Genomic DNA, 14,925 nt, shown 5'->3' on the forward strand with positions numbered 1-14,925 from the left:
CCTTCCTGCCTGGTTCTCTCATAAATGACTGGTTGAATTATATTAAATACCATCATTCTCAGAATGCACATACCCGGGTCCTTCCCATGTCCATTCCTGACTACAGCCCTCTATTTATAGAGACTATATACCTCTGGGTACAATGATGCCCCCAATATCGTCCCCTTCCCACACGTTTTTGGAGAATTAAAGAGACAAAATTTAGTTTATGGGTGGAGGAAAGTTGAAGAGAATGAACACTACTCTAGGTGCCTCTGAAAGCAGCATATGCAGCTGAGAGGGAGGTGCCAGGTTTTCTGATTGGAACACAAAGCATGAGAGAAATTGGTCCCCCTTCCTCCCTTTCAAATAGACATCACTGAGGTAAAGCATGAGTATTCCAGCAATTGGTTTTTCTGCAGTTGAGACTCAGTAATTTTACACTGAGACATTCTTCCTAGATTCTCTTAATAGCTTGGGCATGGTTTTTGGTGACGGAACACCTTTTATTTCTTACTTTTCCTCCATGTACTTTATTGGAAAACTGGGATGGATTAAATCAGGGTGATTAGCCAGAAGGTATTTCAAATAAGTTATGCTTTAAAGTTAAGGCAACAGGCAACACATATTGAATGAGCCGAGAAAGTGCTTAATGTTGTTTTCTATGAAATAGTTTATTTTACTGTTTACTGTGGAGGGGCTACAAATACATATCTGATAGGAACACCAAGGACTAAACTTTGCAACACTGGTAAAGATGGTTATGAAGACTTGACAGTCTAGAGAACAGGGTGCATAAAAAGGAATGAAACGTGGATGGACCTAGAGACTGTCATACAGAGTGAAGTAAGTCAGAGAAACACAAATATCGTGTATTAATGCATATGTGGAACCTAGAAAAATGGTACAGATGAACTGGTTTGCAGGGCAAAAATAGAGACACAGATGTAGAGAACAAACGTATGGACACCAAGGGGGGAAAGTGGGGGGTGGGTGGGTGGTGGTGGGATGAATTGGGAGATTAGGATTGACATATATACACTAATATGTATAAAATGGATAACTAATAAGAACCTGCTGCATAAAACATAAATTCAAATTAAAAAAAATAGAGAACAGGGTGCACATCTTTTTCATTGCTCATCTCCCACCACACCTCTTAAAACATCAAAGGCACTTATCAAAATGTTTAAATAAAGGAGTGTGGAATTTAAAACAATGACACATACCCCAGGCATAAAATCAAGGGCTTGAGTTTTCTAAGAGTTTGATTTCTGACATTTTACTGACTAAAATCTCTGATTTATGCAATTTACTTTGTAGCCTTCAAATATTTAACAGATGATTTGATTTCAAGACCTTTTCAAATGAAAAGAACCTAATGAAATACTGTAAAATCAGAATTTTTCTTTACCCAATTATTATAAAAGAGCACTACTATCTCCTGGTAAAGGCAAAAGACCCACTATTATGTCAATCGTGCCATCTCTGCAGTGAGGAATATGGACACCAACACTCACTTTATGAGCAAGCACACCGGTGTCTTTGTGGTTTTCCTAGGCACACTCATCTGGCCAGGAGCACAGCACTATGCTGGGTTGGTCATGCTTTCAATTCCTACTGAGCTGTCCCAAACAGCTCCTTAAATAAAACAGGAGCAGGAATAAAAGTTTGTGTCCCCCTATCCCTTATTCTACTTGATTTCCAGGAAAAGTCAGAGTAAGACAAACTTATACAGAAGGCTCAAGTCCCACATCAGTCTAAGAAATGGTTCCACTTTGTCTACAACATGGAAGAAACAGTGGATGGATTGAGAAGCAGGGCGCCTTCCAGCTCCTTCTGACTCAGTGTCTTTACGTTGCAGCAACTTCCTACAGAAACATCAGCACTACGCTGCATTCTGAAACAAGTGTATAAATGCTTCTGGACTGATCCCACTCAGGGAAAAATAAAATTGACTCCAATCATATTTCCATGTGAAAACACAACCTTAGACTAACATGAGTTGGTTTTCCTAGACTTAGGAATACTGATGCAATACAGTTAGACATCTTCTAAAGGCATTCATTCTCAACATGAAAAGATAATCTCTTGCGTATTTTCTAATTGTAGTATATACATATTTAGATGTAGATAGTGTGGACAACAATGCTGACAGGCCATTAAGCATGTTTAAGATTGTTCTGATGAGAAATTTCCATTTTTTTTTCTTCTCAGTTTGTACACGTATAATCATTTCCAGGATACCCACATGCTACACAGAATTGAAAGATGCCCAATTTTTCTATTAAAAAAATGAAGTTATAATTTTCTAGTGCAGAGTGACTGCACAGGAAGACTACCATAAGCAATCTACAGGAGCGCTAACAGAAGGTATTTCTGTATTTGATGTGTACTAATTACCCTTCCTCCATTTTAGATAATGTTCCATTTTCAACAATGAACTTTTCTTTAGTCAAGAAATCCCCATGTTTATAATACCTGAGAGCAATTTCCAGTGAGCTTTATCAGGATAGAGGGGCCAAAAAACCACAGGTATTACTGGGTTATAATCAGTAGGAGGAACTAATTAATCAGCATTATCATGAAACTGCTGCAGGGCAATAGGTTTCAGTAATTAAACATAAATCACGAGGGTATGTTGCAGGCATTATAAAAATAGTGACCTGATTTCACTGGGTATCAACTAGTATTTACAAAGCTACCTGAATTTTTCTGTTGCTCTGCATTGCTGTTAAATAATGAGAGTTCTGATGGTGGGGAAACTTCATTTTTCAAGTGCAGGATGATCCGAGCTGAATAAGAATGATTAAGGGAGGGGAGGAAGGTAGGCCTGGCATCAATTTGAACAAATTTTTCTTTTTCTGAAGGCTCATGTCTCCAAGGTTATGATAATAAAGTCATAAACATGCCAGCCACTTTAAGGGTCTCAGGATTAATGAAGACCAAGAAAGATGAAATGACAAACTGTGAGCCAAGCCACCACTAGTGCAAAGCTCTAACAGTAACATAGCCGCCACCAGTATTCTCAGCAGCAATATATTTAAATACAAAGAGAACTACGTATACATGGTATTGTCATATAAATATTTCCTTTATTTTTCATGGTTAAAAATTTTTTAAATTTTATTTCTTTATTTAAAAGCATACTTTATTAAAGAAACACTGGAAATGTGGATTCTTCTTGAGAAATAATCTTCCTCTTCACCGACAGATATGAAGAAACCAGATTTCTATACCAACAAATGGAAAATTAACCACTGGTGAGTCTAGTTCCAATCCCAAATCAAGGACACACATGTTAGTACTGATTCTGTCCACTCAGTTAAAACACTCCCATTCCTGAAGTACATTAGCTACTGAAATTCTAAAAATGCTCATTTTCCTGGGTATCCTCTTTTGTCAAAGGGTTTATTATTTATTATGTTATTTACAGTAATTGACATTTACGCAAAGTGGAGAGACCAGAGAAAACACTCCAGAGAATGTAAAACCTTTATCTCTTTTTAAATGTTCTTAGCAGACTATAATACTAAGCGATTATATTTAGATCTTCATGACTTGAAGGTGTCTTCAATACCTCTTAATCTGCTTTCTCCCTTCAAATTCTTTCCATTCTAAAGAGAACATTTTTGCATCTTAGTACTAATCCTGTAGAATTAAAAAAAAAAACAAAAAAACAAAGATTCTATGTTTCATACATTTTGAATTAAAATTACCAAAGCAATAAGGATCATTTTTTTTCTTATTTAAATACTGGTACTTTCTATTATTCCTATTTCAAATTTAGAGTTATATATACATTGTGAAGATGTCCATGTACACAAGTTTCTGCAGAACCTCCAATTTTATTATAAAACTTATTCCTCACACACATTAGAGAACTATGTATGTTCACTTTCACATGTTTAAACAACCCAAGAAGGGTGGCATATTTTAAAGTTAACAACACTTTTTATCATAAAAACAGACAGAGATTAATGGTGACACTAGCATTTGGTTACTCTGACTGATTAGCTAGGCTCCTGACTTTTTATATTCATTATTGTTGGCTAATGTGACACTGGATTGTACGTATCACATGCATCTTCCAGGAGATAAAGAGGGAATACAAAAAACGCAAATTCTAAGCAGATGATTTTGCTACTTTTAGCACTTCTGGTAAAAGGGCTAGTTGAAGTTAAACAGGAAAGCTATTAACAAAAAGAAAAGTAGGGGACAAGATACCTGTGGATTTCATTTACTCACATTTGCACTGGTCCTCCTTATTGGAGGCTAACTGAAAACAGACCAGACCATGACTTCTAGCTTTATGTTGGTCACTTTCAAATACTCCAATGACACTCTCCAATAATTTTATTATTTCCAGTTTTATGACACCATACTATGCTTTTCACACTGTTTAAATTTCCCATTTCTATAATCCAAATGCCAAAAAATTACTACATTCCCTTATACAGTCAAAAACAGGTTTACTGGAATGTTGTTAGTTATAGCTGAAGGCAGCAACATTTACATTTAGCTTTTGTTACACCCATAAACATGTGAAAATTGCTTGCAAAGCAATTGTAATATGAGAAGAATCTTGCAAACATCAATGGAATGGTTACACACGTCTTTCGGCATAATGATTTGGTACTCTACAGAGGCTCCCTGATCACCAGCCTGACCCCCACCTTGATGCAACAAATGCAAGTCCTTATGCCATTAAAATAACAGTATGAAATATCATTATCAGTGTTTAACTATATATACAAATAATGAACTGGCAAGTATCTAGTTTCAAATTAGACCTTTGGAATATGGCAAAATCGAGGCTGGTTATCTTTGCCTTAAACATAATTTTTTTTTCTTTTTTTTTTTGCGGTACGTGGGCCTCTCACTGTTGTGGCCTCTCTCGTTGCGGAGCATAGGCTCCGGACGCGCAGGCTCATCGGCCATGGCTCACGGGCCCAGCAGCTCCACGGCATGTGGGATCCTCCTGGACCGGGGCACGAACCCGTGTCCCCTGCATCGGCAGGCGGACTCTCAACCACTGCGCCACCAGGGCAGCCCCGCCTTAAACATAATTATTAAAAGCACACTTTGTTGGAAGGGAAGAAGATAATGGGACATTCTCAATGCTCCAATTTGAAGTGATACTTGCCTCTTAATTTCTTGAAAAAGAAGCTTTGAAAGTTATATACATGGGTTTCATTTAAATTATGCAGCAATCTTTTATTATTATTGTCCCAGATTTTGTTTAATGAAGATCTGTCATCAAATCAAGTACGGTATTTCACAACTATAAGAACTGCAAGAGAAAAAAATGAAAAAGAAACATCAAAGTCAGATTCATATGCTATGTTAGAAACAATACTCCTAAATGTAGCTGTGTCCAGTTTGAAAATAGTTAATGAGGACAACTTTTATCTGAAATGATAGATAACAAATGGGAATGGAGAAGCAAAAATATGAAATAACCTAAATGTCTAACATTAGAATTTTGATCAAATAGATTATTATATAACCATAGCATAAAGCAGCTAAAATACTTTCTAAATATTTAATAACATGGGAAAATATTCACAATATATTTATTAGAAAGTATACATATGATCTTAGTTTTTGAAAAACATGTTTATATATTAATAAATAGGAAAAGACTTAAAGTATATACAATAGTTATATTAATAGTAGCTATCTCTGTGTGATAAGAGAACAGTTAGATTTTATTTTCTTCTTTATGTTATTCAGCATTCCATGGGTTGATTCTTGGTACTGGCAGTAGTTATGTTCTATAAAGTCATCACAAACACTGAATGAGTAAACACTGAACCACTGCTCTGAGGAGAAACACAGGCTTAAATCCCTGCCAGCCTCTGGCTACAACATTTTTGACAACTAATCCATACATAACCTTGTTTTACATGTTTCTGTGTGAAGACACTATATTTACTATATACTGTTGGCTTATTTACTATATACTATATACTGTTGGCTTATTTACTATATTTTACTATATACTGGATATATACTGTTGGCTTATTAACACTGAACTCCTGTCCAACAGTGCTGTCACTCACGCCTGAACAAAGCTCATCTAACACGTGTATTTCCTCCATAAGACACATCACAGCCTTGCTGTGCTCAGCAACACTAGCCAGCACTGCAGCACCAGTATACTTGGGGGCCTTTTTAAACAGCAAAAGCATCAACAAGACACACAAAAATGTGAGAAACTGTGCACTAACATTCGCTTCTCTGACCGCATCTGCCAATGACTCTGAAAGCATTGGGGTAACTGATCAACGTTAGCTAGTAGGTGAAGTCACAAACACAGAATCCACAAATGATGAGGACTGACTTTTTCTTTAGAACAAAATCTTTTTTTCTGTTTAAAAAGAGTATCACCATGGAATTTTTCAAATGGCTATTCTGAGATACTTTCCAAATCTTTATAAAATCCCTGTAAACAGAGATAAAGAAGCTTTGGAGAAAAGGAGATATTAAAAATGATCTGACCAAAGAAAGACAAATATATGATATCACTTGTATGTGGAATCTAAAAAGTAATACATATGAATCCATATACAAAACAGAAACAGACTCACAGTCATAGAAAACAAACTTCTGGTTATCAAAGAGGAAAGGGGAGGGGGAGGGACAGATTAGGAATACGGGATTAACAGATACAAGATACTATACTTAAAATAGATAAGCAACAAGGACCTACTATATAGCACAGGGAACTGTATTCAGTATCTTGTAATAACCTAAAATGGAAAATAATCTGAAATAATATATAACTGAATCATTTTGCTGTATACCTGAAACTAACACAACAATGTAAATCAACTACACTAAAAAAATTTTTTTTGAATGATCTGATTTTAAAAAGAATATTAAGGGGAAAAAGGAAAGGCAAGAGTTATGTTTCAATGACTGAAATGAAGCTCAAATCCAAAAGAAAAATTATCATCTGGAGAATTTATCTGGATTTTCCTTCAAACACAATATTATGAAATGCAAGCTGCCATATCTAAAAGTTAAAAATAAATAGAAAATGTGTGTTATGGTCCTGAGCGTTAATAGTAGCCATATTTGGCCTCAAACAAATCACTTAGCCCTGCCTTTGCAGGGGTAGGGGTGGAGGGTAGGACAGAGGTTCTCTTTGAGAATCTGATGAAAGATAGATATACTCTCACCATAAAACTGTACATATACACATTCACATAAAATTTTACATACAATTTATGTGCATTTTCAGAGAGCTACAGATTCTAGGTTAAGAGCTCCTTACTGGAGTCAGAAGTCATTACTCAATCCTGACATTAGTCATACTAGGTCAACTGAATATAAATTAAAAAGGAAATTTAAATGAACTTCAAAACAAATGACACCCCCTCCAAATTAATAATCCAGTAAATACTTACTGATAATCACTAACAAAACGATAACAGCAACCAAAGCCATGATGGCTTTTATCTACAACACACAAAAAGGCATGAGAAAGATTAATGTCTGACTTGTTAATAAAGACTATCTGTTGTGCTTTTTACCACATTACACTAACTCATCATTGGACAGGCTCATTCCTTGAAAGGTTTCCAAATTTTTTCTCATATGAACTTCTGACTATTTGCATCTTTCTGTAATAATCAGAGTTCCCCAAATTTGAGGGTTTTGGCTTGCCTAGATTTTATTGTTTAAGGCTGCAGAGTAAACAGGAATAATCAAAGCCTTTATGGGCCTGCTCTTTTTTATTTATGATTTCTCACACATTTCTAATCTAAGACCAGGAAAAGAACAATATTTTATCAACTCTGTTCAGAAGTGTCAGGATATTATGAATAAGATTAGCATCCAATACAGATGGTTCAATATATATAGAATAAGGCAGCATTTTTTATAGCACTTATTCTCAAAGTATATTAGAATTCTGTTAGTTTTTGCTCCCCTTACTTTCTTCTTAGCATTTTTATCTTCATTTTGAGGAATATAGTTTATACTTTTCGTGAAGAACCTCATTTAATAAATAACTTGCCTAAGAGCATTCTGTGTGTCAGTTTCACAGTCGAGAAGAGAAACCTTAAGATTAGTCCTTAGCTAGTTAATATTTTAGGTCTACATCACCTCTCTCCATAAAATTGTCACATTCCTCATCTAATCCTAAAATGCATAAATTATAAATTGACTTGATTTTCCTGATGAATTCAAATGAGTCTTGTTTTCACCAAACATTTTCATAGATAATTGATTAAGATGGTTCATTCAGAAAAAAGATACCCAGTTATTATAAACACATAAAACACTCTGATGAATATCACAAACAGCAACTAGAAGTAGCTAATGAAATGTTTCTAAAATAAAACTACTGGCTGCATTTTAGTGGCATTACACTCATGATGAGAACAAAGTGACCAAGAGAATACATGGAGGCATTCCAATTTGAATACCAGGTGCCTATTAAAATTATTAATTATGATAACCAAAAAATGTAGAAAGTACTTTACACTGTAAAGTACTTTAGTGACCAAGTGATCCAGAGAATATATGGAAGCTCTGCATCTTTTTTTTAAGCTGAAAACATTTCTAAAGTAATGTGGAATTTTACAATAGCTTTTCAACTTTACCAAAAATATATCTTAATTTGCCCTGTTAATTTGTGCTAGCCTTAACATTTAGAAGATTTAAATGGAAATATCAATACCAATTTTAAAATACCTAAATAAACGGAGTTTCTAACGCTGGCCAGGAAACGTTTACAACCAAAAATGGCAGCAATGTATTCATGCATGTACAAAGTTCTCTTCTTCCAAACAACATAGACAAAAATCTGTTTCTCATTAAACACATAAGAGCCTCAGAGCCCCATAAGATACTTAAGAGAGGTGTCACTGATTCTCTCTCCTCACCCATTGGATAATTCTGTTCACTTACTTATTTTTAAAGTCAGGTTTATTAAAATATACTTTACATACAATAAAATTCACCCTCTTAAAGTTCATTTTGATGCGTTTTGACATACATACAGTTGTCAACCATCACCTTCATAGTCAAACATAAGACATTTTCATCACTCAAAAAGTTCCCTCATGCCCTGCTGTAGTCAATCTCCACCCCTCCATCCTTAGCCACTGGCAACCTCTGATCTCTTTTCTGTCCCTATATCCCTTTCCTTAGCTCTTCCCAAATAATCATTATGAAGTTAATCAAGAAAATGGTAGTGATATAGAGACTATTTAAAAATATAAATTAAAAATAGAATTCAATTTTTCCCCTTAAAAGCATACTATTCCTTTGATGTGGACCCCATAAAGTACAAAATGAAACTCTTTAGATATAGCTAAAAAAAAGCTAGGCAAAATGCACATTATCATTTTGTTAATGGCCACATGAATGAGTCATGTGGGGAGAGGAGGTAGCTCACGGACCTTTTGTTCTTCCAAACTAGTCTGCAGGATAGAAAATTTCTATAGAAATAGAAAATTTATTCATTAAAGAAAAACAGAAAATTTAAATTCTACATAAGAGGAGCAATGAAACTTGTTTCTTTCCCTAAGTTCTACTTCTGAAAGTAAGAGGATTCAACAGGTCAACAGACAGAAATAAGCAAATCCAAGGCAACTCTTGAATGAAATCCTTGGCATATGTCCACATCAAGTTTTGAAAGTTATTGCTAAACTTGAAAATGAGAGACTAAAAACAATGTGGTATATCCAAGGTTTTCAACAAAGCCAAAAATGACAAATTTTTCTTTTATATCTTATTTCTCCTATCCAAGTACTAACCAGGTCTGACCCTGCTTAGCTTCTGAGATCAGGCAGGTTGAGGGTGGTATGGCATAAGACTGTATCTTATTTCTCTGGAATAATGAGGGACAGTGGGATTTTCTTTTTAGCCCCATTTGCCATATGGATTCTGACACATTAAACTGCTTTTATTTTTTTCTCCATCCAACAGAAAATTGTATTTTTCTCTGGCTTGCTTTCTGTCTTTTAAATATCTCTATGTAATGCTATAGGTTGCTCCAAAGAGGTACTAAAAATAAATTACAAGTTAATATTTCTTACAAGATAAATCTAGAGGAAGCTAAATTATTAATAAAATGTGGATTACTCTCTAAGAAGAAATCCATGAAAACATCCTTTTAGGCACTGCTTGATTCCTTTAGTTATTTCTGACCCATAAGATACTAATTCAACAAATATTTACTGAGTTCCACCATGTCCCAGGTTCAGAAGATATAATAATAAGCAAGACAGCTGTAGTCCCGTTCCCCACAGAGCTTATCCCCTAGAGGCCCTTTTTTCTTCATGTCTTTGAATACCACTGGATATGCTGACAGACCTATCCAATATCTTCCAATTTACTTACTTTGCATCCACGCCACCACATTTGCCTTCGAAGTTGTTTGGATCTGTTGCTAAAAGCAGTTGCATTATCCGATAGGCTTTCTATATCACATAGAGGATGGAGAGAAGGATTAATCAACATAACAGCACTCTTATCTAGTCACACAAAGACAAGAAAACATTAATTTCTACTTCTGCAAATCTATTCCCTTTTAAGCATGAAAACATCTTTCCTTTCCTCTATCCACAAACTCTGGCATTCTGTATTCTAAAAAAAAAAAAACAAAAAGTAAAAAATGGCTGCAGGTCAGTTTGCTCAATCCACTTTTACAATAAGAGTAAGAGAAGTCTTCCCATTTCAAATAAACTTATGAATTCTGGTAGAAATACTCTTTAAAAATTCAAATACTTGGCACAACTATAGAAAAAAAAAATTTACACATGGAGAAGGCTAGGTTCTTAGAAGATATCAAAAGTGACTGATTTTGAAGCAAAACAATATATTTTTTAAGTGTTTAAGTTTTTTGGTTAAAAAAGTCTGTCAAGGATTAATCAGATATTCACTCAGCCATTCATCATCTAAAAAATATGTGAGTGCCTAATAAGTGCCATGGACTGTTATAAGAACAGAGACTAACATTTGTCGGTAAAGAAATGTTACTAAGTCATCAGAGAAAGCATAAGATAAAAATATTAGATATGTGTGAAATAAGTTTGAAAAGAAGTGATTAGACCTATCCTCCCTGAGATCAGGAGAAATACAAAGCACATCAACGTAACAGGACAAAAGAAAAAAATAATCTAACTCTTCAACAATGAATTTTTAATCTTTCCATTCTCAACTGATCAATTAAAGAAATAATACAACAGTAAGATGATTCAAAGCAAAGGGAGCTACATACAACTCAATAACAAAAAAGCAAACAACCCAACTGAAAACTGGGCAGAAGACTTAAATAGACATTTCTCCAAAGAAGACATACAGATGGCCAACAGGCACATGAAAAGACGGTCAACATTTCTAATGATTAGAGAAATGCAAATCAAAACTACAATGAGGTACCACCTTGTATCGGTCAGAATGGCCATCATTAAAAAGTCTACAAATGACAAATGCTTAAGAGGGTGTGGAGAAAAGGGAATCCTCCTACACTGTTGGTGGGAATGTAAATTGTGCAGCCACTGTGGAAAACAGTATGAAGGTTCCTCAAAAAACTAAAAATAGAGTTGCCATATGATCCTGCAATCCCACTTCCAGGCATATATCTGGAGGAAACTATAACTGAAAAAGATACATGCACCCCAATGTTCACTGCAGCACTATTTCCAATAGCCAAGACATAGTAACAACTTAAATGTTCATCAACAGATGAATGGATAAAGAAGATGTGGTACATATTACAATGGAATACTATGCCAGAAAAAAGAGTGAAATAATGCCATTTGCAGCAACATGGATGGACCTAGAGATTATTATACTAAGTGAAGTAAGTCAGCAAGAGAAAGACAAATATCATAGGATATCACTTACATTTGGAATCTAAAATATGACACAAATGAACATATCTACGAAACAGAAACACTCACAGACATAGGAAACAGACTTGTGGTTGCCAAGGGTGGGGGGTGGCGGGGTGGGGGAAAGGATGGATTGGGAGTTTGGGATTAGCAGATGCAAACTATTATACACAGAATGAATAAACAACAAGGTCCTACTGTATAGCACAGGGAATTATATTCAATATCCTGTGATAAACCATAATGGAAAAGAATATGAAACAGAATATATATATATATGTATAACTGAATCACTTTACTGTACAGTAGAAATGAACACAACATTGTAAATCAACTATACTTGAATAAAATAAATTGTATATAAAAAAAATAAAGTAAAGAGAGCTAAAGTTAAAAACATTAAAACCATAAATGCCATTTTTCCTAAGTCAAGATTCCTAAACTTTGGCTAGAAAAATGCAAGAAGTAAACTATCAAAATACAGATTAATAACATCAAGAATTATATGAAGTATCTGTACCTGATTTGTCCTGTAGTTCATCTAGTCTCTCCCCTCTTTCTATTACCTTTGTAATATTTTCTTGCATGACATCAATGACTTCATCCACCTGGTTCTGAACACTAGTTTAAAAAAAAAGATTAAAAAATAATGCATTCTTTTGAGAATTTTACAGTTTTTGAGACTTTCATTAGACATGATAGAAAACAGCAAGTTCTCAGAGTTATTCAACTCTAAAATGTTTAAGTTTAAGGCTTGTAGCAACAGTCCTTCCATTTGTGGGCTTGATTACTCAGGCAATTAAAAGACAACATGATACAAATAAAGTAATATTTAACTTATAGTTTATTCTTAACCCTGTTTCTTCAAATTAAATATACTGTCAGAATGCTCAGTAACTGCAGAATTTAGTCAAATAGCTTGACTCTACATAATCCGTTTCATTTTCTTTTCAATAGGCCACTGAGGCATCACATAGACACAGCTATAAGCTACTTTTGCTATACATATAGTTCAGACACTAAGGCTAACAAAAGTTTGCCCAGGTATGTTAGAAGCCTATGAAAAATATTCAGTTTCCAAAATGGAAAGGTACAGTATGCTCTAGGACACTAAGGCTCAGTGGGTATAACTCTTCACAGTTTCCTCTTAAACAGGGTTTAAAACAATGAGCAACACTTGGGAGGGTTTTGAAGCACCCACGAAGGAGCAAAGAGGAAACATTTTTGGTTGTTCTTCAAAATGAAAATATGATTTTCTTCTTTATATCAGGTGATGAGAGCCTGTTCCAACCAAACTTCAGACTGTTCAGTGAAGATTTTTTTTTTTAAATAAATTTATTTATTTATGGCTGCATTGGGTCTTTGTTGCGCACGGGCTTTCTAGTTGCAATGAGCAGGGGCTACTCTTCGTTGTGGTGCGCGGGCTTCTCATTGCAGTGGCTTCTCTTGTTGCAGAGCATGGGCTCTAGGTGCATGGGCTCAGTAGTTGTGGCGCATGGGCTTAGTTGCTCCGCGGCATGTGGGATCTTCCCGGACCAGGGCTCAAATCCATGTCTCCTGCATTGGCAGGCGGATTCTTAACCACTGCGCCACCAGGGAAGTCCCATGTTCAATGAAGATTTAAACTAAATTCAAAAATTTAATAATTGGACCTCAGCTGCCTACTCTCACTCAGAAGTTACCCCCAGAGTACATAAACATAGAAATGATTAAGTGTCTAGTTTTCCTCTGTGGCTTCAATCATTTGACAAATGTCTAGTTTTCCCCTGTTACTTCAATCATTTGACAAAATGTTACCTTAAATTAGTTTATGGAATAAGTCATGCCAGAGCAATATTTAAAAGGAGAAATAAAATGAACTCACGGTTCTTATAACTCAAAAACTGTTTAAAATATAAAAACTGTTTAAAGTGGATTACTAGCAACTATAAGTAGATATATGTTTTAAATAAATAAGGATATGCAATTATTCTTTCTAGTTGGGGAAGTGTATCAATTTATCAAATATCACCTAGGAAGCTTTTAAAAAAATTTCACAATACACATCTCCTCACTGCCCCTCTACTCTATAGTGAGTTGGGAGTAAGGCAGGACATGTGTAATTTTGAAAGAGTTCTATCCCTTCCCTGCCACGAAGATATATCTTCAAAAAGTTTGCTTTAAAAACAAATGAAGGCCCATTTAGACACATACGGGTTCGTAAGAAGCATCCTCAGATTCAAGTAGAATTACTACGTTTGATGATAGTCACCCCCTCTCCCATGTTAAAAGCACCCACTGATTATCCACACATAGACTTCAGGGTTCATCATAGCTTCCTAGAGTTCTGTGCCTCTCACACACTATTCTACTAAACTGTATAAAACTGAAGCACAACTAAAGTGGGACATGGAGAATTCCCTTCTGCCCACACAGATCTGAAAGAGCCCCCACGTGTCTAAGAGGTCTTGTTGCAACTCCTAAGCAGACAGCTAAAGATGTAAAATCTTATACAAGAACAATGGCACAAATACTTAGGCAATTTATTCAATAAATAATTAAGAAGAGCTTACTATGTACTGTTCTAGGCACTAGGAAAACAATACTGAACGAAGCAGACAATAATTGTGGCTCTCATGGAACGTATGCTTAAATGTGCAATGAATGCACTTCATTAACCTTCAGAGTTGTTTAACAGTCTGTGTCTAACCCATTACTGTATATTGTTTACAGCATTTAACACTAAGCGAAAGTATTTATTTATTTACATGCTTATTTCCTGTCTCTCCCCATTAGAAGGTAAGTTCAACAAATGCAGAGACCTTGCCTACTTTGTTCACTTTTGTAGCCCCAGTACCTGTAACATTGCTTGGGAAAGCGTATGCACTTAATACTTAACAGCTGAATAAGTGAACAGTTTGGGTATAAGTCCTGCAAAGCACATCCAGCTACATAAGAAAGAGTTATAAGGCAGATATAAGAATGTAGAGGTCTCCATTTAACTATAATGGAAGCAGAGCTATTGTTTATCAAGGGCCAATCTTGAAATTCCTAGGTAGTTATTTTCCATCATATGCAAGAGATAATAGCCTAAAGTAAGGTGCAGCACAGT

The 14,925-nt window shown here is 35.2% G+C and overlaps 1 protein-coding gene and 1 long non-coding RNA gene across 4 annotated transcripts in view; one reads left to right on the top strand and one right to left on the bottom strand.

Annotated features, from left to right (window-relative positions):
* The window catches only part of LOC132423576 (uncharacterized), a 30,895-nt gene extending 28,411 nt beyond the window's left edge, over positions 1-2,484 (top strand). Inside the window, exon 4 of the long non-coding RNA XR_009519007.1 lies at positions 2,197-2,484. This is a non-coding gene — a long non-coding RNA (uncharacterized lncRNA). The remainder of the gene's footprint in view (positions 1-2,196) is intronic.
* Positions 2,485-3,056: 572 nt separating this feature from the next.
* VAMP4 (vesicle associated membrane protein 4) overlaps positions 3,057-14,925 on the bottom strand; it is a 41,930-nt gene continuing 30,061 nt past the window's right edge. For all 3 annotated transcript variants that reach the window (XM_060034070.1, XM_060034061.1, XM_060034050.1), the window contains 4 exons: positions 12,355-12,455; positions 10,339-10,418; positions 7,395-7,446; positions 3,057-5,272 (listed from right to left, as the gene is read on the bottom strand). In XM_060034070.1, coding sequence (XP_059890053.1) covers positions 5,244-5,272; positions 7,395-7,446; positions 10,339-10,418; positions 12,355-12,455 — 262 coding nt within the window. In that variant the 3' untranslated portion in view covers positions 3,057-5,243. The remainder of the gene's footprint in view (positions 5,273-7,394; positions 7,447-10,338; positions 10,419-12,354; positions 12,456-14,925) is intronic.

This window comes from Delphinus delphis, chromosome 1 (genome assembly GCF_949987515.2).
Source record: "Delphinus delphis chromosome 1, mDelDel1.2, whole genome shotgun sequence".
NCBI lineage: Eukaryota > Metazoa > Chordata > Mammalia > Artiodactyla > Delphinidae > Delphinus > Delphinus delphis.